We start from the raw sequence: 25,517 nt of genomic DNA on the forward strand, positions 1-25,517 counted from the left end.
AGCAGTGAAATCCTTTTATACCATTCAGATTAGAGGCCCCAAAGTCAAGGTTTGCTTTCCCAGCATTCATTGATTTTAATAAACTTAGCCTTGAATATCTATGAAAGATTTATTTTCACAAACTCTAATTTTCAAACAAAGATAAAAATCTTCATTTCTTAAAAGTTGACAGAAAATCAGTACTCATGTTACTCCTAAAGCAGCCATAAGACAGCTAAGTTCATTAGAAATTGGCAGCAGGTTCAAGGCTAGATCACAACTGGCCAGTATGTCTTACACAGTGAAAAATATATAAGCCACTCATATATTTCTGTGTACACCCATGTACTCCATTCGAGCAAGAAATTAGAAATTTGTATGTGTGAATGTAAAACATTACTACTACTTTTGGAGGCAGATAAGAAAGGTGTGGGTGCATATAGAATACACTATATATTAAATAAGGCCATACATATCCAGTATATAATTGAGAAAATAAAATACAATATAATTTTAAAGACTGCTAAATGCTTTATGGAAAGCCAATCAGAACTATTCCCTCTGTTCTTGAGTATACCTGTCCAAATAGAAAGCTAAGTTTTATTGGTGGACAAGAAGTATTTCAAGGGCTTTTGGAAAGATCATTTATTCTGGAGCTATTACATAAAATATTGGTGAGCTACTAGTTTATATCAATATTTATGCAATTAAATAAAATCCTCTATATCTTGCTTTCTTGCTCTGGATACTTATATAAAGATCATGCTTTATAGAAAAAATAATTGCGTTTGAAAAGTTTCAGCATTGCCAGTGTTCTGCGTTAGTTTTATTTTGCCATCATTTGCAAATGACCCAGTTACTTCAGTATTGTTTTTCCATAGTTATGCTGATAACATAGAATTGGGGAAATGTTGGGCACTTTAGTAATTTGTGGATTAAGTATTTCGTTTTCACAAGGTTAAGAAGGTAAAAATCTACTTATTATAGAATGCCAAAGTAATATATGGTTATTATGTTATTTGCTCAGTTTTGTTCAACTGTGACCCTGTATATAGACTGTAGCCTGCCAGGCTCCCTGTACATAGACTGTAGCCTGCCAGGCTCCTCTGTCCATGGGATTTCCCAGGCATGGATACTGGAGTGGGTTGCCATTTCCTTCTACCCAAGATGGATATAAAAGAGGATTCATACTTATTTGTTTGCTTCTATATTTTACATGTCACCTTTTACGTTTTTAACTGGTTTCCACTGTAGTTTGAGAAAAAACATTTCCTACTGCAAAAATTTATTTTTCTGTTTTAAGCAATTTGTACAGTATAATAATTGAAAGAATGATTCTTGGTCTAAAATTCTCTGCCTCAGGACTGAATATCTGTAATCTCCCCATAGTATAAATTCTTTCAAATAGAATTGTTGGATTAATACATTTTGATAGACAATTTTTGCCAGACTCTCCTCTGCACTAATTTTGTACTCCTATGGCAGATCCTTTGAATTTTTTCTTGTGAAGGACATTTAAATAAAAATTGTGGCCACAAGAATAATGATTGCACTCGAGTCTTTATAAATACACAGCAGCAAATGCAGCTCTCTTGCTACACGTTCTCATCAAGTTTTATAAACTTTGCTTATTTGATAAGTGAACAATGCCATTTCTTTCATTCTGAGTAAATCACTTCAGGTGTCTATTCTGAAAAAGCTTTATGTACTTTGTTCATTTGCATATGAACAGCTTTTGTGGAAATCATTTGCAGTGTCTTATCTGAAAAAGAATTTTCAAACATATAAACTACTATTTTAAAACAGATCACATGATAACATTTCAGAGTTTGACTTTTTCCTCAAATACATAAAAGTATAATTCATTATCAGTGTATCAGAGCCTAATACTTAGTAGTTGTTAGGTAATAAAACTGAGTAAGACTCTGAAAACAAAGAAATATTTATTAAAAATAATTAGATCTCAGTTGTTATTAATGTGAATTAAAGAACCAAGGAAACTGAAGAAACAGACTTCATTAATCCCCAATCTATTTTAAGTATCTAGAACATAAATAAACATGATTATTTTGTTGAGTAGAATATAACTGTATAATTCATGAATGTTTAAAAAAAAGGTAGAGGATGTCCCTCTTTTTCTGTGCTATTTTGTGTGGTACCATAAATATTCATGGATAGTGAGTATTAGTTTAGGTTATCTGTGTGAATATAAATTTTCATATAACTGGTCACTCAGTGTTCATTGGATCATGCTTTTGAATTTGAATTCACTAGTGTCTCAGATGTGCTATGGATCTGACCCAACTCATGAATATTTACACACACAACTGATCTTTCTGAAGGTAATCACATCCATAAAGATGGGAAACTTGTTAGTTTCCAATAATGAGAAATGCATTAGGATGCTGGTCCCAGAACAATTTGCAGTATGCTTGTTTTCATTTTTTGGGTGAATGATAAACCTTAAAATACAAACACATATGCTGTTCATCTTTCTTGAAAGAAGGTCTTTGTTCTTTTATCTTCAAAACATCTTGCATATGTTTTAACCATGATTGTATTTGGTTCTTTTACTTACTGTGGTCACAGAAATGAATGGAAAAAAGTTAAGTAGTATTTATAGTCATTATCCCAAGCTAATGTCCATTATTTACGTTTGGACATATATTCTCAAATGCAAGCTTTCCAATCTGCTAATTTGCTAAAGGCATGGTGCATATTTTACATATATTAAGACCTTCCAAGAAAGATGAGATTATCTTGTATGTCATCTTTTTTGTGCAAAGGGAAAATAATATTCCAAGCTGATTAAATTTTTATCATGTTAGACATAGAATGCTATGATCATGGAGAGCCATAAATATAAACTATATTTAGCCCATGTTATATCCTACATTATAATTGTTTGTCTTTCATTATAATGACTGGCATATGTTTGTGATACCTATGCAGGATCAGTCAGTTGGTATAAGTAGGTATCAAAATCAATGACCTGTCCCTTGTTAGCACCACACTCTAATTGTTAGTTGAACTAACCAGAAAAAAGAAAATTATTGTTCATAAAGCTAGTGATAATGTATCAGCTACATCTTACTTCTGTTACTGATGTTGTCAAGCCTCTGAATGAGTTTTTCTTTATCAACATGTATGCATTTTTGTTGTTACAGAAATATAGTTAATAAGCTATGCTCAATGACAGACATCTATTTTTTTTTAACTCAAGTAACAGATCAGGCCACGTTAGTATATCTCAGAGAATCATCAATAGTTGAGGAAAGTAGTCATCAAACTGTGTCCTAAGGTGTCCTGTAATTTTCTTCAGAACTGCCTCAATTGGAGGAATACTTCCCACCACCTCTCAGCCAGCAGAGCTTGACAGTTGCCTGTTTTATGTGTTACAGTGGTTCTCAGCAGAAAGTAATTTTGCTCCCCAGGACTTATGTGATGATGTCTAAAGACAGTTTTGCATATCACAACCGGAAACATGGTACTGACATCTAGGGTGTAGAGGCCAGAGATGCTTGTAAACATCTACAAAGCACAAAACAACTCCCACTACGAAAAAGTCACCCAGCCCCTAAATGTCAATAGGGCCACCATCATATAAACATTTGTTTGAAGAAAGGATTCCATGTCTAAACTTTTTGATTACCACCAGATCAGAGTGCTTTTATAGATAAAGCAATGAAATATACATAATATTACTGTGCACATATATGAAAACAGGTTCAGTTACCAATTAAAAATTTGAATTGATTGATTTTTCCATTCTTTCACTTTTGGCAGCAACAATTGTATTAAACGAACTCAACTGGACAAGTGCCTTAGATGAAGTTTTCAAGAAAAATCGAGAAGAAGATCCTTCATTGTTGTGGCAGGTGTTTGGTAGTGCCACAGGCCTGGCCCGATATTATCCAGGTAAGTACTTGGTGATTCAATAGGTATCAAGGAAAATTGTAAATACTAGACTTAGTTTTTCTTGAGAACACTGTTACCTTCTCCTATTTGGTAAAAGATGGTTATCACATGGCTTTTGTAAGAAAAGACATTTCTCCTTACATGGCTCTTTAACTACCAAAATCACTTTAAGTCAACATACCTGAGAAGCAGCTGGAACCATTGTTAGGTGAAATCAGGCTGCGCTGCCATTGAGACTGTGAGCAGGTGTCTGTGGACCTGGAGCAGGAGGTTGTCATGAGTCTTAAAATAGTTCTAAGACTCCAACTGCATAGCATGGACCAAGTTATGAATCACATTAGGGAACTGAATAGAAATTTTAGAAACTAATTGAAAGATCTCTTTCCAGATTTTAAGTCTGTGTGTTTATATGAAAAGTACTGATGCTTTTCTTTAATCAGTGAATGTGGATTTGTTAAAATGAGAAGATGAATATATTTTACAAATTAACGTGAATAAATCCTTGTGTAATGTCCATTATTCTTATATAAAAGTTTAAGAGGAAATAATTTATAATGAAAATGAAAGACTAATCACTAGTACATACTGAGAATCTATTGAAAAGACTTTAAGTGAAATGTCTGTTGGTATTTTTAACTTTTCCACCTTTCCAAGCAAGCTGACAAGCATAAACGCATTTTCTTTCTCAAAGTGTGACTGAGTTATGGGATACATACTAGGTCATTAGGCTTTAAAAAACACAGCATATATGAGAGTTTATTTAGTCTTGCATTTTTTAAACATTTAACATTAGAATTGTTAACAATAAAAAGTCACAACAGTGAAACGGGGCTGAAATAGAAATTAGATAATATGTCTTTGTGAATAAAAGTATGTGGGCATCATCAAACTAAATAGCTCTAAAATTAGGTAAAGATAAATAACTTATTGCAATAAGTGCCAGATAGTAAGATCATTGACCATTACTGTTTGCAGAAATCCAGTGGGCTAGGAAAGGCGTACTGGTATTTCATTGTTGAAAAAAATTCATGCATTACTGAAATGTAAACAATATCAGATGTCAGGGAGATATCACATAGCTTGCTAAAACAGATGAATTTTCTACTTGGAAATACTGTTCAGTATAATACAAAACTTCTTCTAAAATACTCTTACGTTACTAATATGTTCCATATCATATATGAGGAATTTGAAAACTTTCATATGTAATATAAAGAAAAATGCATTTATTGCTCATGTACATAGTAAACCTAATATAATAAACCTTAATATTATGGCAGGTCTTATAAAAGTACATTTATAATTATAATTAGTATACAATAACACTAGTACATGAATATAATTATTTATATTTATCAATAACTTACAGCATTATGTAGCTTTAATATGTATTAACGCAATACAAAATCCCATTTATGAGCAGCTGAGGATAGGAGGAAAAAGATAAGTAAGAGAAAATATGATAATAATGAACAACCTAGAGCCCAGAACTGCAGGGAAGTTGGTAATGCTGCAAAAGAAAGAACACACATTATTATAAGAGAGAAATAGGGTGGAAGGAAAGATTGTATAAGAAAGGGAGAGATAACATTGGGGTCAAGAGGTAGGAGGAAAGACAGATCCTAGTATGTGCATTTTTCCAAGATGAGTCTTTTTACAAGTAGTTAACTTTTAAGCATACCAATAAATCACCAATAAATTTTCTTTTGAATGCTAATTGAGGGATTATGGCTTTAATTTTTTTTTTTTTAATCCTAATCATATACTTCCTAACATGTTGACATTTGTCCACTTTTATCTTGGAAACACTCCATAAAGATTTAGTTTAGCTGAATCCATATGGTCCCCCCAGAACGTTAGTTGTGGAAGCAACCCTCGGCTTTCCTATTATACCATGTCTTTTAAGATTTGACTCAACAAATAGTCTCTGAGTCTCATAATGGCTCTCTTGATTGCTATGGAATACACTCAGTGAAATTTCATTGAGTTTATTTATTGAGTCTGTTGCTGAGGTGCTTTTTTACTTAAAAAATTTTTTTGACATATGAAAAGCTGTACATAGTTAACATATGTAACTGGGTGAATTTGGAGATAAGTATACATTGGTTGGTGATACCATCACCACAATCAGTGTCATCAACCTATTTATCATCTGGAAAAGTTTCCTCCTACTCTCTTATTTATTATTATATTTTGTGTTATAAAAACACTTAATATAAGATCTAGCCTGTATGGAGGGAGGAATGAACAGCCAAGATGACTGTTCTCTTGTTCTCTATCCATCCCCACTCAACTAGTCCCTGCTTCAGCTACAATCTATTCACCTGACTAACCTTCACTCTTAATAACATGTAGAACCTAATCAATAAATGCCTATATACTTGCTCCCAGCCCCAGCTTGTGATCATTCTAAGCTTCATATCAGAACATCACTACCTGAGAGCTTATCAAAGCGCAGTGAGGGGCATGCTCTCTGCTGCTTTCACTGGTAACCTATGAGCTAAGCTGAGATCAGTGTCAATTCTCCCTATAACTGGAAACTTCCCCTCCTTCCTTCCCTCATTCCCTCCCCACTCTCCACTTCCAGCTAAGAGTGGGCTATATTTCTGCCTACCAGCAGCCACACATGGTGGAGTATTGCTTCAGGACCTTGCTTTAGACCCATAAGATCCCCCAGTCCTTTAAACCATTGATGTCTCTGTCACTATCTCCAGGCTCTTTAGCCTTAAAGCTGCAGGCCTGTGGAACACAGCCCAACATACCCTGTTAGCAGAGTTTTAAGTGTACAATACCGTATTGTTACCTTCCGGTTCTGTGCTATACAGAAGATCTTTAGGGCTTACTGGCTTTGTATAATGGAAACTTTGTACTCTTTAACTGATACTTCCCCACTTTGTACTTTCCCCTGGCAACCACCATTCTACTTTCTTTCTATAAGTTTGATTATTTTAGATTCCTCATGTAAGCGATATCCTATTATCAGGGGTGAGTGTAATTTCCTCGGTTCTGTCTCACTGCAGCAAAAATTTGAAATGACGGACCAGTGTTACCTCTCTGTTACAGCTTGGTTTTATTTGGCAAGCAAAGGAAAATACATTCCCAAGGCATGAGGGTGGTTGACCCAAAAGAAGAGGGGGCTCAATCTTGGCTCCTCTTTTTATGTGGTTTTTCTCCTCCCCCTGAGCCTGCCCTGTGTAAATTGGGCTAGCCAGGAGGGCTATTTGTTTCACCTGAGGTTCTCAGTCTGGTCCTGGGATTTTCTTTTGTTCCATTTTTGTGGGCTTTTCCTTTCTTTTTCTTTTAGCCACCACCATTTTGGACTCCTTTTACCTCTTCTAACTACCTAACCATACAGTGCTTGTCCTTCTGTACCTGCTTATTTTGTTTAGCGTAACATCCCTCAGGTTCATTCATGTTGTCACAAATGGCAGGATTTTTGTCTTTTTTAAGGCTTAATGAGTTGCTCTTCATGATAACAATGTTCTAATAGAATCAAATGTCTTTAGCAAAGACACTAAGACATTATTATAATTTAAAAGTGGACCTCTATATTTCTGCGTATGCTAAGGCATGCTTTCAACACATTTTACATGTCTCTCAGGTTGAAAGAGTTTTTAAAATGAAGGATTTTTAAAAATTTCTCTGTAAGCCATACTTTCCTCTCTGATTTTAGTCTTTCCATTTTGATACTGAACGAAATAATTTGGAACAGCTCATCCCTGATTACTGTCGATTAAAGCAAAGGTCAAAATAGCCTTTAATTATTTTTAATTATCTTACTTGTGAGTTGAAATAGAATAGCTATTACCTAATTGGATTTTACATGGCAAGATTTGGACCTCAGGCTAGGATCTCCCTTCTAACTGTGAAAAACTAGATGGGTCTTCTAAATTTTCTGAGCCTTAGTCATCAAATCTAAAAATAAATATGAGCACTAACATTTCAATTTTAGAGTTCTCTGATGGCCTAGTGGTTAGGACACTGAGCCGCTGGATAGCCCAGGTTTGACCCCTGGTTGGGGAACTGAAATCTTGGGGCTTTCTAGGTGGCTCAGTGGTAAAGAATCTGCCTTCTAATGCAGGAGACACAGGTTCAATCCCTGGGTTGGGAAGATCCCCTGGAGAAGGAAATGGCAACCCACTCCAGTAATTTTGCCTGGGAAATCCTATGGATAGAGGAACCTGGTGAGCTACAGTTCATGGGGCCATGGAAGTCAAACATGAATTGGTGACTAAAGAACAACAACAACAAATGTTTCAATTTATCCCCTGAAAGTTGTGATCGATGAGATAATATAATGAAAAGTACTTACAATAACTCTACATGGTGGTGTTGGTCAGAAGATGTAGGTTTTAACCTATGACCTTAGTTAAGTCACTTCTTAAGAATGCCCAGTTAAATTTCAATTTCAGATAACAAAGGATATTTCAGTCTAAGTATATGATGTTTGAGAAATATTTACTCTTACAAAGTATTAAGTATTTACTCTAAAAAATTATTTTTTAATTAAAATTGAAATTTAATTGGATGTCCTTAATTTCCTTTTCCTAAATGTATTAATCCTATCTCTCTGGCACTGAGTTTATGAAAAAATATGAGAAATAAACTTTCCTATTACCTCATGACATTGTGAGAATCTAAGAATCTATTTCATGTATTAATATAAATGCAGAATTTGTTTTTTTTTTCTTTTTTTAATTCTACAAGCTACCTTTAAAGCCTTTTTGCCGTATTATTGTAAATAAGTTTTTTTGTGGAAACTAGAATCCTCTAACTCACAATATAGGGTCTAAAATAAAATGTATTCTTGTGAAATATTAAGATGCTACTTAAAGCAGAGCTAATAGAGTGCATGGGTTAACCAGGTATATAGCCTGATAGCCAGTGTTTAAGTCTTACTGCCATATCTTGATATCATGATACCCTTTGGGAAATATTCACAGACTTGAGCTGTCAAACAAAAAGGATAAAGTAGAATTAAGAGGAGGAAAAAATTAAATGCTTCTTATTTGCTAAGACATTTAGGAAAAAGCCCGTGATGATTAGCCACTCTGCTGATTTCCGTTTTTCAGGTTATTTAAACGGCATGGAGGCACTAGGGCTCCAGAGCTGACATAATATAAGGGCACCTCGACAGAGCTGATTCTGAGTAGCAGTTTGATATGAGTGGAGATTGATTTGACCTCTTATATCTGCCCTTAGATTGAATATCAGTAATGTGTCTGTTTTCTAATTTTGGTTGATATGTATGGAAATAAAGTATAAAAATGGTTGCTGTGTCTTTTTTTTTTCTTTTTTCCCTTTTTCTCCTTCTTTTCCTCTTCTCCACCTCTCCTTTTTCTCCTCTCTCCTCTCCAACTTAGCAGGTAGGTAGGCTGTGCAGTAATAGAAGGAGGATCATTGTATTGAGAGGAGTTCTTGATTCATATTAAAAATTTCATGGCTAAGTCATATCTCTGAACCTATTTCTTAACCAGTAACTTGGGATGATTGAAGAAGGTGATCTCCAATGCAGGCACTGCCTTTATTTACTTATGCATTTAGACCTCATTTGCTACACCACAGTTCTTGTTTTGTAGTATAAACTAGAGGGACTTGGCCTAGTCATACAGCATGTCATGGCAGAGTTGAAGCTGGAACACATATCTGATGACGTCTTGTTGAATATGCTGACTGGACAATCAGTTTAATATGAGTGCTTTCTCAATTCCTGGGTTTGGAAGATCCCCTGGAGAAGGGAAAGGCTACCACTCCAGTATTATGACCTGGTGAATTCCGTGGACTACAGTCCATGGGGTTGCAAAGAAGCAGACATGACTGAGCGACTGTCACTTCACTTCCTTTAGAAGCCCTTAATTGATTTGTATAAATTAACCTTAATGTTATTAAAACTGGTTTCAAGAGCTATCAACTGTTTGAATTTTTATGCATCATAAAAACTGTAGGTATTGACAACACATTTCATCTATTAGTGTCTCTTGAAATTGTACGAATTACTGCAATAATTGGGACTGTAATTAGAAGTTACTGGCTTGTCAGAATGCCAATATAGATAGCACTTATTCTTTTTAGGTAATTAGTTCCACTTATAAAAAAAGGAAAAAACTTAAATCTCTTAAACTTCATGTTACATTTTTAGTTAATCATTTAATTAAATGTCTTATTAAACATTTGTTCTTTCTTCATCCTCTTTCATTTGTTTATTTTAAAAACATAGGTTTATAGAACAGGAACCTAGTATATGTTGTTCAGTTCAGTTCAGTTGAATTAATGTTAAATATTCCTTATGGAGACACTTCCTTGTTCTTGGATCTGCTAGGATTTTGCTAAAATAAAATGTGAAGAAACCTGTGTGCAGAGTATGTAGAGGGACATATTTTTGCCATATGTATAGCCAGTTATTAAGCTGCTTAACTCTGTTTGAAAAATGCCTTTAAAATGTTTCAAATAACAGATGACAGGGCAATCCAAAGAATACTTTTTTCAGTTGTTTATAAAGGGAGCATTTGCTAGATTTCTGGTTAATTTGAAGAAAACACAATAGCAATGGAGCCTCAGCATTTTGAGGTATTTATAAAAGAATAACTGCTTTCAGTGACCAGTTATCTTTAAAAAAAAAGCCTGATTTTTTTACTTTGATATTTGTGAATGGATATGAAGTTTAACTGTAAATATGTTTAATTATATTTGTTGACTGCTGTCTGAATATACTTTTAAGTTGAAATGATTACCTTATTGCTTTTTTATACTAATAATGATTAGAGTCCAATGCATCAGTTAGGAATAAAACTAGCTACCAGTTACAGGAAATCCAAAACAATGGTGATTTCAACACTATAAAGATTTATTTCTTACTCAGTCAAAGAGTATCAGTTACAGACACCAGGGATGATAATGAAGCTTCACATACAAGGGTTTACACTCCTGACTTAGTTCTCTGACATTCTCTGAGTATATATTCTGCAGTGTCCACCATTGTTACTTGTGTTTTTTTCTTAAGGGACAAAGAATAGTATTTCCTCTTTTTAAGGCACTTTCTGGAAATCACACAAAACCTTTCCTCTTATGCAACGTTGGCCAGAGTTTAGTGGTCTCATGATCATAGTTTACCTTCAATTTATATTCTAAATTATACAGTTTGCTCTTCTATATACCATTGATCAGTTGTATTACTTGCAAAAATATCATATATATATATACATATACAAATGCATGCACATACACACAAAATTATTATTAATTATTGAATAATTGATAATAATTATTAATTAATAATTATTGAAATTCTCACATGATCCCAATTTGTAGAGGTAATTCTGTAACCTTATTTTTGTTTCCTTTTATATGACCCTATCTCTTACCTGAGTCTGTCTTATTTTTCACATATTTGGCTGGAAGAGTTGTTAACTTTATAGTCAACTATGGGTCCATTCATTTCACAAGTGAGAGCAGTTAGGCAAGATCCTGATATGAAAATGGGATGTGCTCATAATTTGATGAAAGATAAAATTGTATGTAAAATGTGTGCATCTGTCTGTGTCTGTGCTAAGTCACTTTAGTCGTGTCCGGCTCAATGCGACCCTATGGACTGTAGCCCACCAGGCTCCTCTGTCCATGGGCTTCTCCAGGCAAGAATACTGGAGTGGGTTGCCATTTCCTCCTCCAGGGGATCTTCCAGACCCAGGAAAAATTAAACTTCCTCTTTTAGGTCTCCTGCATGGGCAGGTGGGTTCTTTACCATTATCACCACCTGGAAGCCCTAAATATGTGCATAAGTATTGTTAGAAATCTTTAGCTCTTTTTAAGTTCTAAGGTAGCTCATTTTATTCCTTTTTCTTTGATACATTGCTAAATTTGCTATCCATTTTTAGATACATAGAACCATCTTTGATGTGCAGCTGTTGTTGTGTTCAGTATATATTTTTTTTTCTTTTTTTTTTCAGTATATTTTATTAAGAAAAATTTAAAACACTTTTGTCAAAATTCAGACAACTTTTTAAGCACTTCTCTCAGATATACCAAATATAAAATTTATAAGAAATACATCCTTTAGCCCTGTTTTCTAAAAAGATTATTGAGTTATAAAAATAAGACTCTTGTTCCTATGGAATCACAATTAATTTTTTTAGCTGTATCACTATTATCACCTAACTGGATTTATTTGCTTACAAAAGTAGAAACTTTTTTCTCTGACAGAGTTCAATTTTCTTATGTCTAGCATACATCTGAAATTAATTTCCAGTAAAATTCTCTTCATGTTTGACTTAATAGAACTTGTGTGCAAGTTTATTTTTGCACTACAACTAATAATAACATATGGACCATCTAAATCATTAAGTCTTTGTGTACTATTTACTTTATTGAATATTTCATTTAATCTCACAGCTTGTCGTTGTTATCTGCTGCTGCTTCTGACAAATAATCCTTGTTAAATGGAAATATTTTACATGGGCTGTCTGATCTAAGCGGAATTACCAGCAAATTGCTTTGTAACAAGTGCTTTAATTTTTAAAACTTATGATGATTTATCCTTGGCTGTAATACCTTATATCTGTATGAGTTTCCAATCTTTATTTATCTATAAGTTAGAAAAGTGTTCTGACATACGACCATACAGATGTCAAAGGCACTCTCAAACCAATACAATACTATGATTGAACATCAACTCTCATTTCTTAGAAACAGTATTAAAATCTTTTAAGAATTTGGTTAAATATGTCAATATACTCAAGTGTAAGTTGGAAGGAAGAAAACATAAGAACTAGCAAAACTGCCATTTCTGAAGGAACTGAGGTTCCTAAAGATTCAGGTACCAATGGGAGAGAATTTTGCTCTGAAGAAGCTCACAGGTAGATGAGACAGGAAATGCCTTAAACACATTAACATGCAATGCAAAGAGACATCTAGTATATTTATTAAAAAGTTATCTGGAGTTAACTTAGGTTATCACTTCTCTAGTAAAATGCAGCTGTCTGAGATTGTTCACTTAATGACATCTGGCTCAATGTGGCTTCAGGCCATCCAAAGAATCTAACCTAATCTACATTTTTAGTTTTACCTCTTACTGCACAGTTAAACCTTCTCCATGTACTCCAAATTGTTTCTCCCCCTCTTTAGTATTTATTTGGTTTTATTTTCTACAACCTGCCTCATTGTTCCTATCCTATATGCTTTGATCCCAGAGCCCCATTTCTAGTCATATACAACTTATCCATAATTCCAAATAGAATACATTTGGCTTTCCCCAGAGCAGTCTTTCTTTGTCTTGTTCTCTCAGAAAACTTGGTTTTTTAATCTAGATTACAACAGCTATCAAATTTTATCTTTCTTCAGAATTTGTTTGCATATGCCCTTTTAAAAAAAGCATGGCAGTGTAAGTAACTGCAGGTAAACTCTGTGTGTGTGTGTGTATGTGAGAGAGAAAGAAAGAGAGAAAGAAAGAGAGATCCAGGCAATAGAATGACAGTTGGCTTTTGCAGGCATTTTTTAGTATGAGAAAACTTACTTTTTTTGCCATGAGACTAAAAATATGAAGTCTTTTTGAATTTTAAAAATGCATTTTAACTTGTTAATTGAACATGCAATTAGATCCCATTCAAAATGGTGTTTTTACCAGAGAATCAGCCCTCAGTTCATCATTTTGTACTTTGTTACTTCCTAGCAGAAAAGAAAAACTCATACTCTTATTTTTAACCATATTTACTAGAAAAGGGCTCAACAGTGTGCATACTTTCTCAAGAATATTTCAGTATTCTGTGTTAACATATAGGTAAACACTTTAAATCAATGGTTTGATCACTGACATAGCACACACTAAATGTCATGTAAAGTAGAAATGCCATCAGGTATATTTAGTCAAAGATATACCCACAGTTCATTTTTTATTCAGATAAAAAAACAAGTGATCATTATCACCATTAATGATGGCCTTCAGAAATGAGATGCCCACATTGTAGGCTATAATTTCTACCTCTTTTTCCTGCCATTCCAAAATCTTATTGGAAGCAAAAGGGACTTTCAAAATAAGCAATATTTCACTTTTTGCAAGGTTTGTAGAAACTCTGATTTTCTTTTGCGCAGCATTCATTGAACCTCATTATGAAACTGATTATTCCAGGGAATTACAATGTATGGTTATTATCTTTTTTTACTATTTGACCTTCCTTCTTTCTGAGCCTATATAAATAATGTACCATATAAGTACCACAATGGGATTTTACAATCAGCTAATTAGTATCACAGACGAAAGTACATTATTTAATTTTAACATAATGTAAACATCTTAAAATAGCCAACGGTTATTTCCCTCTGGTAAATATCTCTACAGACTTCTATGGGAACAATATTAATGCTTTTAAATAGAAGCCATCTAAAGTCATAAAACATGTTACAATTTAATGTCTGACTCCTATTGTAAATTATGACCCCTTTTTCTGTCTTTAAAGAAATAAATTTTATGGAACATTTTAATAAATATCACTGCCAAGTCACTTCAGTTGTGTCCAACTCTGTGCGACCCCCATCCCTGGGATTCTCCAGGCAAGAACACTGGAATGGGTTGCCATTTCCTTCTCCAATGCATAAAAGTGAAAAGTGAAAGTGAAGTTGCTCAGTCATATCCGACTCTTCGTGACCCCATGGACTGCAGCCCACCAGGCTCCTCCGTCCATGGGATTTTCCAGGCAAGAGTACTGGAGTGGATTGCCATTGCTTTCTCTGAATAAATATCACAGTTCTTTTCAATAGGCAGTTATACCAAAACCAGAAGTCCTGGGTGAATGTGCTCTGTAAAGAATTCAGAAATCTAATTTTTTAAATTAATTTAGTTTTTAATTTAAGGATAATTGATTTACAGAATTTTGTTGTTTTCTATCACACATCAACATAAATCAGCCATAGGGGACATATGTACAGCTATGGCAGAAATCTAATTTAAATATGACTTTCAAATTCCTGGGTTTTTTTTAACCATTTTCAAATACACTGGTTGATCACTTTCAACTCATGGTGATCACTTTTATTGTCAGTGGTAACCAATCCCACTTCTCTCTCCAAAATATTTGTATCAGTCTGAATCAGAAAAGAGATAATACAACATTTTAAACAGGGCTAGTTAATTTTTAATAAAGAATTATTAACTTTGGCAGGGATTAAAGAGGAATTGGCTAGAAGTAGGGATAAGTCTAAATAATACAGGAATTCCAGGTACAGTATTATATAACTAACCCCCGTAGGGCAGAAATAGGTAGCCAGAGAAGAGACTTTGGTCCCCGCGTGCCCCTGGATTGAGGTGCAGACCCTTTTACAGAGGACGTGGTTCTGGCCCATCAAACGGCAGAGAAGGTACTGCAGTGTCACAGAGTTCGCTGCAAGTTCACCCTCTGAGTTGCATGTGTCTCATCAGAGGCTCTCCAGAAAAAATATCCGAGGGTACTGCTGGAGAACCAGACAGCGCTCCATAAGCCTTGTTCTGGAGAAGCTACGCGTGAGCTCTGGAGAATATGTATTGCCCGAGCCACACCAGGAAAGCTGCACTTTACTGCCAGAGCCTTGGAGCAAACAAACCAGACCAGGATGTAGAAACCCTTGTCTCACGATGTCTTTTTTCATCATCTGCTGAGAAAGCTTAAATTGTCCTTGTTAGGTAAAAGAAAAATATTTAAGGGACCAAGAGACATTTTCATAAAACAAGATAAAAGAGTGAATTTGGAGTTAAGAGGGAATAAATGTACAACCAGCCCAGGATTTCACTGAAAGAAGAATGTGATAAATTTGAAGTTATTACAAAGACCCAGACTTGAGGAATTATGTAATAGTTGAATGTGAACTAAAATGTCTGCCTAGTGCTTGTTGCTAAATTCTAGAGCTACCACAAAAAGAAAAAAAGAAAAAAAAAAAGTCATAGTTTATCTCACTAACTCTTAAGTTTCTGCAGATGTAAATGAAAATAATAAAGTAAATTTGCCATTACAGTTGCATACTGTATCAGTACATATTGTTGGAAGAGTGCTATATTTAAGCTTAGCTGTTTCTTATAAATGTGATTAGTTATTTTAAATGAATAAATAAATCATTTTCTTATGTAGGTACTAATAAGAAAGCAATTTCACAGTCAAGGAGAAGCTCAGTAATAAATATTTTTGACAAATCCTAATTGGCCAAATTATCTTCGTCAGCTAATAAACATGATTCTCAGAAAAGTTCTACATAATTTTCATCATTTCGCAATAAAGGGCAAAATACATTTAGAGACGTACATCCTATGAATTATTATTGGGAATTTTCCCAAGAGTTACATGTCTAAGTGTGTTCAAGGAGAGGAGGACTTTGGCATAAAATTATCATCCAATTCATAAGCACTTTTTGTTCTCCATTGGGTCAAAGGGGTGTATGTGTATGTGTAAAGCTTTGTAAAGTATTTTAATTAAAGTAAGTTTAGAGTTAATTGGAATAGTATAAAATAATTACATTTTAAAAGCAGTTAAACATACTTTTTTATTTACTGCAAAATGATAAAGACTCTGAAACATCTTCTATTAGTTAATAGAAGACTCTTGAATCTGTACTTGAATTACTTCACATCATTCAAATAAATATCAGGAAAAGTTTTTTTTTCTGTGTAGTTATGTTAATTATAGTTTAATTTTTAAGTTATAATTTTAAATGAACTAGCCATTATCAAATATGCCACTGTAATGGCAGAAAGTGAAGAGGAACTAAAGAGTCTCTTGATGATGGTGGAAAAGATGGCTTAAAACTCAACATTCAAATGGCACCCAGTTCCATCACTTCATGGCAAATAGATGGGGAAAAAGTGAAGCAGTGACAGATTTTATTTTCTTGGGCTGAAAAATCACTGTTCAAAGTGACCTCAGGCATGAAATTAAAAGACACTTGATCCTTGGAAGGAAAGCTATGACAGACTTATACAGCGTATTAAAAAGCAGAGACATCACTTTGCTGACAGAAGTCCATATAGTCCATATAGTCATAGCTATAGTTTTTCCAGTAGTTATGTATGGATGAGAGAGTTGGACCATGAAAGATGAGCTCTGAAGAATTGATACTTTGGAACTGTGGTGCTGGAAAAGATTCTTGAGAATCCCTTGGACAGCAAGGAGATCAAACCAGTTAATCCTAAAGAAAATAATCCCTGAATATTCATTGGAAGGACTGGTGCTAAAGCTCCAATACTTTTGCCATCACATGTGAAGAACTGACTCATTCTAAAAGACCCTGATGCTGGGAAAGACTGAGGGCAGGAGAAGGGGGCAACAGAGGATGAGATGGCATCATCGACTCAATGGACATGAGTTTGAGAAAACTCAAGGACAGGGCAGTCTGGTGTGCCGCAGTCCATGAGGTCACAAAGAGTTGGACACAGCTGAGTGACTGAACAACAGAAAGTACTGAATCTGAAGTTCCAGTACTTTGGCTACCTGACTGGAAGAGCCGACTCATTATAGAAGACCCTGATGCTGGGAAAGATTGAGGGCAGGAGGAAAAGGGGGTGACAGAGAATGAGATGGTTGGATAACATCACTGACTCAATGGGCATGAGTTTGAGAAACTCTGGGAGACAGTAAAGGACCAGGAATCCTGGCATGCTGCAGTTCCTAGGGTCACAAAGAGTTGGACATGACTTAGTGACTGAACAACACAACAACAAGGTTAAAAAATTATGCTATTATGTGATAACAATCCAAGAAAAACAGTCTTTTTATAGACCAAGATAGTATAACATTGAATGAAAATAAAAGGATCAAATAATTTAAAGTACAGTTTTCCTTAGTGGCAAATACATTTTCTGTTCAATTTTTCTGTTAGTAGAGAGGAAAGAAAATGTATATTTTCTGGACACTTCGTGAAACATACTCGTGGGCACTCTGAACATCCCTATGCCTACAGGTTATTTCTGAAAAAATATGAAAAAAAAATTGACTTAAGGCACTTTGTTCTGTATTGCTATGTTGTTTTCCATTTAAAAAAGATAAAGATTAAAGGCATAAAACTCTGGTATCTCCCATTTTAACATTGCTCTGGATAAGTGGAATGTGTCCTTAGTGCTTTGTAACTTTTAAAAATATTACTTTCCTAGATAATACCTCATATTTTGGTTTTAATTCTCTATTTTAAAGTTAACTTCTCTTGTTCTTTCTAATTCTTTCTGTCTCTTTTTTTAAAGCTTCTCCATGGGTTGATAACAGTAGAACTCCAAACAAGATTGACCTTTATGATGTACGCAGGAGACCATGGTAAGAATGTTTGGGTAATATTGAAAAGATGAAAAAGACAAAATAGATTTTATTTCTTTTTCTTTTTTTTTGGTGTAAAAGTTGGAGGGACTCGTTCTATTATTAGTGTTAATACTGTCTGATTATTATAGAGATCTAGTGTTTTTTTTTTTCTTCTATACATTTGCATTTTCTATACACTTCTACTTTTAAAAATACTTAAAGTTAAATGAAAATGATGAGTTCAGTGGGCACTGGTCATGAATATTGTTGAACTGATTCATCAAATACATTTGAAGTGGACTCCTTTAAGTTTTTAGTTAATGTCATCTCTAAATCTCTTTTTGCTTTTAGGGATTTCTATTGAAATACTCCCACTTACTTGTAGTAGGATTCTAACAAAGTGTCCAGATAGAGTAGAAGGTAGTTTGCCTCTGGCAGTGAATTAATGAGAACTAGCCCCAAGGAAAGAGCTACCCCTAGTTATAGACATATTGCTTAGGTTTCATTTTTCCAAAAAGAAAGTTTAATTGTTCCTTCTAAAGAAACTCATTATCCTAATATATAAGTAGAAGAATACCAAAAAAGTCATAATTACCCTCATTGGGAAATAATTGTTAAACTTATGTATTTAATTGATTTTTTTAATGTATGTAATGTGTGGCTATATATTTTTTAGAGTATGCATGTTATTATACAGTATACTGCTTTGTAAGCTACTATTTCATATCAGTACCTTTGAGTACCTTTTCATAAGAAACACACAACATCATTTTAAAAGAATGACTAAATGGTAAGTTATTTTAAAAATCCTCTATTAATGGACATATAGGTTATTTCTCACTTTTTGTTAGGATTCAAACAAATTCTAAGATATATAATGGTTAATTCAAAGAAATATATTTAAAGCTTTTTAAATGCTCTGTTAAATGTCCTAGTAGCAATTTACATTAATACCAACCATGTATAATATTACCAGATGCTATTAATCCACATATTATTCTTGTTAATATTTCTCCAAGTTAGTGGCTCTGGAGCCATAGGTTGCTGAATGGAGGCAAACCCTCTGCCATCATGTGATTTAGGTTCAGGAACCAGTTGTTTTGGCAGAAAATTAGAAATTAGGTCCCAACCAAAGGAGACAGATGAAATTCTATCCTCTCATTTTCCCATGGAGACACATGCCAGGACCATTTGTCAAAATGCTAGACATGAACTAGATTTGCCTTTCATTGAAATAACCCAGCAACCCTGCCATTTTGCCTTCTGATAGAGAAGCAAACTTGAATGCAAGCTAAAAATTCTGTTCCATGACCATATCATCCTGAATAGTTACTAACTGTGCTGAATGTTGTCTGAAAGCTAATTGGCAAGCTATCTGGCAGGGTTCTGAGAAGCTAGATTTGGAGTGGTGGACAATAAGTAGAACCCTGAGTTCAGACCCAGGTCTTTTTGTTAGGGAAGGCAGGCCCTAGTTCCCATCAGTCCACAGCCAGGCACCATGAGCTTTGGGGATTATTCACCTTCAGTTAACTTTATGTCTGCAGTGACTAGGCTATTCTCCTGGAGTTTCTTTTCCTACACAGAGATTCTGAATCTTTAGGACTGGGGTTTAGCGTGACAATCAACATTTTGAACTGACTCTCCGGGTGACTTTTAGATACTGTAAAGTTTGAAAACCACTACTTGAAACTCTTAGAAATAACAATATATATTGCTCTGTTTCTAATTATTTTATTATCCCTTTCTATTTCCCTTTTATTGATACTGTTTTTTCACATTCCTAGACTACTAATTTATTTCTGTGGGAATTTTGTGTGTGTGTATTTAAATTAATGACATAATCTTATTATTCATTTTTATTATTCTTCCTTAAAATGAGTTTTGAAAACTGTGGTCAGCAAAATGGAATTTAGGATAACTTTTCTCCCCCCTTAGGGAAATACTCTTCCAGAAGTTAATTTCTTGTACTCCTAGTATTAAAGCACGTCTCTTATTCCTTTGTTATAAATACCTGTAAAACATATTTTAAATATTATACCTCTGGTATCTCTATTATGTTAAATATTGTGTTTTTAAGTTGATGTTGCATAATCATGAATTAAATAGTATTATCTACCCAGCTAGGAAGGACATAGGGCCATGCTTGGAAAATATCTCAGAGATCAGTAAATAGCAATTCAACAGATATCAGTGTTTGAGATTATACAAGAGAAAAAAAAATACTCATGTGTGTATTTGTTTCAGGTACATCCAAGGTGCTGCATCTCCTAAAGACATGCTTATTCTGGTTGATGTGTAAGTAGTTAAACATTACATTATTTTTTGTATACTGAGAACATAGGGAGGGTTTTCAGTAGCAGTAATAGTATGAGACTAGAAATAGGTGGGGAAGAAAAAAACAAAGAATAATTATTATGACTATGTTTATATCCAGACAAAGAAATCAAATTAAGACAGTAACAAAACAAACAAAAATTCTCTTGTTGAAAATGAGAGGAATCTTTGTCAGAATTGAAAATTATGACTTGTTTCTGAAGTCTAAGCTTTTTGAAAAATTATTAATTTGCTTCTAGTTTTTTGCTTGTTAAACAGTATTAAAGTACATGGTTGATAAAACCAATCAGTTTCTGCTACAAAAAATGTAGAATTGTTTAGATGGCACTTAGTCACTATTGATCCAAATATCTTTTAGGGATTGGTCACAAAATAGATTACTACTAGATATATTACACGTCCATACTGGAACTTTCTCAAGGGAAATGCTGAAATACAAGAAAAAAATTTATTAGTTTTTATATTGGTTATTTATTTGTCACATTGTTTCAAGTTAGGTATGTGTGTATAATCTTCCAATAAGATTAAAATTGAAATTTGAAACTGTAGAACATAGAGAAGACTATATCCTACTGTGAAGATTCAGTTTTTAAGAGCAATACTACAGAATTAAAAACATGAGGTATAAAAGTTGTATTTTTTTCCCTGAGAGAAAAAGATTATATCCTCATCTGTTCTTTACATCCCTGGTGGTACAGAAAGAATTTGCCTGCAGTGCAGGAGACTTGAGTTCAATCCCTGCGTCAGGAAGAGCCCCTGGAGAAGGGAATGGCAACCCACTCCAGTATTCTTGCCTGGAGAATTCCGTGGACAGAGGAGCCTGGCGGGTACAGTCCAGGGAGTCACAAAGATTCGGACGCGACTGAGCAACTGACACTTTGCCTTTCATCTGTTCTTTGCCACTGGAAGTAACAAAATTCCATGTTTTATAGGCAACTAAATTCATTTCACAGGATCTTGTCAGCATTTGAAAATTCCTCCATTATAACCTGAAGTAAACAAGTTTAAAATCTTATAATCTTGCCTGAGAAAGAGAAGATAAATGAAGCCAACAAATATAACTTAGATATTAAATCTCATTTCATTTGTTAAAATGAGTTTAAATTTCATCTTTTTAAGTTAAATTATTGTAGATTTTGTACATTTGCTAATCCTTGATAGTCTTCTGAAATATAAATCTAAATGGGAATGCAATATGTTGTAATCCTATTGGATATATGCTAATGTCCAGACATAATTTCTTATATTAAAATGTTTAGAATGCATAAGATATACTAAAGTTAAAAATAAATGTGCATGAGGTTGTAATGGCATTTTAAAAAATTATTTCAACAGAACTAAACTGAGAGTATCTTATATACAATGTGATGATATAGAGACCAAGATGATTCAAATGTATTAGTGAACTGAAACCATATTCACAAATAACTTAAAACAATTATAGAAAGTGCGAGATATAAAGTATGACACAGCACTGAAGGAATACATTGGCGAGAGAGCACATTTCAATTTGAATGTCAGGAAAGACTTCATTAAGGAGAGAAGATTAGAATTGAATCTGTATAGCTTAGATTTAACAAGGCAGGCATGGAAGGGAGAGAAAGAGAGTGGAATTTCAGCTGGGAGAATTGCTAGAAGCAAAGTGGCGCTGTTGGGAACGTCTAGAGGGACGATATAGAAGGTGGAGGTAGGAGAGAGAGAAGATGATGAAACTTTCTGAATGCAAGGCTTTCAAGATTCTTGGATATTTTGTAGTTTTAACTATTTTGTAGGTAGGGCTTCCTTGGTGGCTCAGTGGTAAAGAATCTGCCTGCTATCAGGAGACACAGATTCACTTCCTGGGTTGGGAAGAATCCCTAGAGAAGGAAATGGCAACCCACTCCAGTATTCTTGCCTGGGAGAGAATCTCTCCCATGTACAGAGATTCTGACAGGCTACAGTCCACGGGGTTGCAGAATTGCCGGATACGGCTTAGTGACTAAACAGCAACATTTTATAGGTAACAGAAGTGGACAAAGATATGCTGCCAGAATTTTCACCTGTTAGCATGGGACAGAGAAGGAACTAAGTGATGAATGGTTGTTATTCTGGCTCTGGATCTTGAGGTGGTAAGCACATAAGCTAGAATGGAAAGGGGATGGAGAGAATACTGTAAAGCAGAATGAATAAGAGAGATTGTCTGAGTGGGAAGAAAAGTTGAGAGGGAGAATGAAACTGAATGACTGAGATCTAGTGTGGTTGGTATCAAGGACATATGTAGGAAAGAAAAATAAGTTTTGGGACTAATGTGTCATTTTGGACATTGAACCCATAGTCATTTAACAAACAGCTAGAAAAAGCTGGGGAAAAGTTAGGAGCTACAAAAGTGAATACAAAAGATACAAAAGTGAAAGTTAATTGCCCAGTTGCTAGGAAAGATTGAAGGCAAAAGGAGAAGGGGGTGCAGAGGATGAGACGGTTAGATAGCATCACCAATTCAGTTGACATGAATTTGAGGAAACTCCAGGTAGAGAGTGAAAGATAGGGAAGCCTGGCATGCTGTAATCCATGGGGTCACAGAGTTGGACATGACTTAGTAAATGAACAACAGCAACAAATTGCCTGGAGATGAGCCACACAAATAGATGAGGTCATCCAGGATCATAAAATATGTAAAGACAAGATAAATGATGACTAAATCCCTGAGAATACTTTAGGAATAAAACAAAGCATTGTGTTTACAAATCTATTATCAAATTCTTATGCTGCTACTTGATAATTGTTTAATCAAGTCAAATAGTGGGCTCTTACGGCAATGACTGCATTATATTAACCTCTGTAGCCCTCACTTCTAACTTGGCTAATAGAGCTGATATTCAGTATATATTTCTAGAAAAAGTGAATATGCCATGAGTATCTGTGGTTTATTTAGATTATCACTTGAAATATAATTTTCATTATTGTAATTAGAGATAAATACATTCTGATGCTTATAGCAAAGAAAGAAAATTTCTTGTAATTTATTTCTAATTGCTATCAAAAGTAGGACTTTTTCTAGTACTGATATTTTAAAGACAAAATTATGTTCATATTATATAGTGTCAGTGCATAAGTTGCATTTTCTTAGGGTGTCTTATGTTGACTAAATGCATAGTCATTAACATGTGTGGGTCCGTTTTTTGTTTTAAAATAGGAGTGGGAGTGTTAGTGGATTGACACTTAAACTGATCCGAACATCTGTCTCTGAAATGTTGGAAACCCTCTCGGATGACGATTTTGTGAATGTAGCTTCAGTAAGTATATGATGATTGCATTTTTGTTGAGTTAAATCTGCAGTTTTTCTCTCTCTCTGATTTTAAGTGTCTGATTGTGTTTTGTCATAGATAGGGTGAGATATTTCTGGTCCTGTTACAAGACTGTCTTACGAAGCTGTTCTGTCTTGTTACTTACTCTCCTATACTTCCACACCAGGGTCCTTTCTCGGTGTTTGTACCCATGAGAGAAATGATTAAAGTAATGAATATGAAGGGAAAACATTATATACATATTCTCTTTGACTCAGAAGAGCTTAAAAAGCTGACACGCACCCCTGTACTCATTGATGTCATTGTAACTCCAAATAAATATTGACTTTGCAGTATAATTGTATGACTCTTTTCTGTTCATTATAATTCTCAACTTTCACACTGGACATATGTCCATAATGTAGTGTGTTTTTAAAGTTTATTTATTATTATTATTATTAACATGAGAACTAATAGATATTTGAATGTGCTTTCTTAAAAGTCTTATTTCCAGGAACCATTTTAGACCTTCCTCTCATAAGTAAAAAGCTTTGAATTCTGAAGCAAATAAAGCAGGACAGAATGAATGTTACTATATCTCATTTTAATTTATGAATTAAATTTGTATTTTGGCAGAAAATTTCATGACTGTGCACTGGTTGATTTAATTTCATGTTTGAAGTGGTTATATTCATAGAGATGAAAGTGAAAGAAGAAGTAATTGTGGTGAACTCATTTTGTATTTGGAGAAAGAAATGGCAATCCACTCCAGTACTCTTGCCTGGAAAATCCCATGGATGGAGGAGCCTAATAGACTGCAGTCCATGGGGTTGCTAAGAGTTGGACACAACTGGGCACCTTCACTTTCACTTTTCACTTTCATGCATTGGAGGAGGAAATGGCAACCCACTCCAGTGTTCTTGCCTGGAGAATCCCAGGGACGGGGGAACTGGATGGGCTGCCATCTATGGGGTCACACAGAGTCGGACATGACTGAAGTGACTTAGCAGCAGCAGCATTTTGTATTGAACATAAGAGAATGGCTCTGCCTCTGAAACCATGTGGGAGGAAGTTAAAGCAGGTGGCTTACAGTCAGTTTACTCCCTTCACTGGAAGGGCACCCACTGGAAGAAAAATGTAGTCAGAGGAACTGAGTTAATCTTGTCAACCAGAGCCTCAAGTAGTTAGATAAATTGTTTACTAAGGGGAAGACAAATTACTTTGAAAATGCTTTTAGCAGAATATCCCTACCTAAGGGTAACATAGGGCTTCCCTTGTGACTAAGCTGGTAAAGAATCTGCCTGCAATGTGGGAGACCTGGTTTCAATCCATAGATTGAGAAGATCCCCTGGAGAAGGGACAGGCTACCCACTCCAGTATTCTGGCCTGGGGAATTCCATGGATTGTGTAGTCTATGGGGTTGCAAAGAGTCGGACACAACTGAGAGACTTTCACACACAAGGGTAACATAAATAGAACTCAAGATCTGTGTGGCAAGATGGCTTTAAAATTACCTAGTCGGTAATATAACACTCTGGGTAATATACTGGAAATATTTCATGGTTTAAATACTCCCACTATACAAGGAACCCTGCACACCTCTTTTGAGACTTATTTCATCTGACCCCAGAGGAGTGTCTTCAATACAGTAAGGGAGGATCTGGTCTATTAGTTTTCTAAGGCTACTTAACCAGAATAACACAGAATGGGTGCCTTAAACTGAAGAAATTTTTCTCTCACAGTTCTGGAGGGTGGAAGTCCAAGATCATGGTGCCAGCAGGGTCAG

General features: G+C 34.7%; 1 protein-coding gene across 9 annotated transcripts in view; it reads left to right on the plus strand.

Moving 5' to 3' along the window:
• Positions 1-25,517, plus strand: part of CACNA2D1 (calcium voltage-gated channel auxiliary subunit alpha2delta 1) — a 509,130-nt gene that overhangs the window by 364,899 nt on the left and 118,714 nt on the right. For 8 of the 9 annotated variants that reach the window (XM_043871918.1, XM_043871920.1, XM_043871919.1 and 5 more), the window contains exons 7-10: positions 3,766-3,897; positions 18,083-18,152; positions 20,379-20,429; positions 23,641-23,740. In XM_043871918.1, coding sequence (XP_043727853.1) covers positions 3,766-3,897; positions 18,083-18,152; positions 20,379-20,429; positions 23,641-23,740 — 353 coding nt within the window. Of the gene's footprint in view, positions 1-3,765; positions 3,898-18,082; positions 18,153-20,378; positions 20,430-23,640; positions 23,741-23,830; positions 24,092-25,517 lie in introns of those variants that run through there. The other variant, XM_043871926.1, reaches the window with a different exon arrangement.

This window comes from Cervus elaphus, chromosome 18 (assembly GCF_910594005.1).
Source record: "Cervus elaphus chromosome 18, mCerEla1.1, whole genome shotgun sequence".
In the NCBI taxonomy this organism is placed as follows: Eukaryota; Metazoa; Chordata; class Mammalia; order Artiodactyla; family Cervidae; genus Cervus; species Cervus elaphus.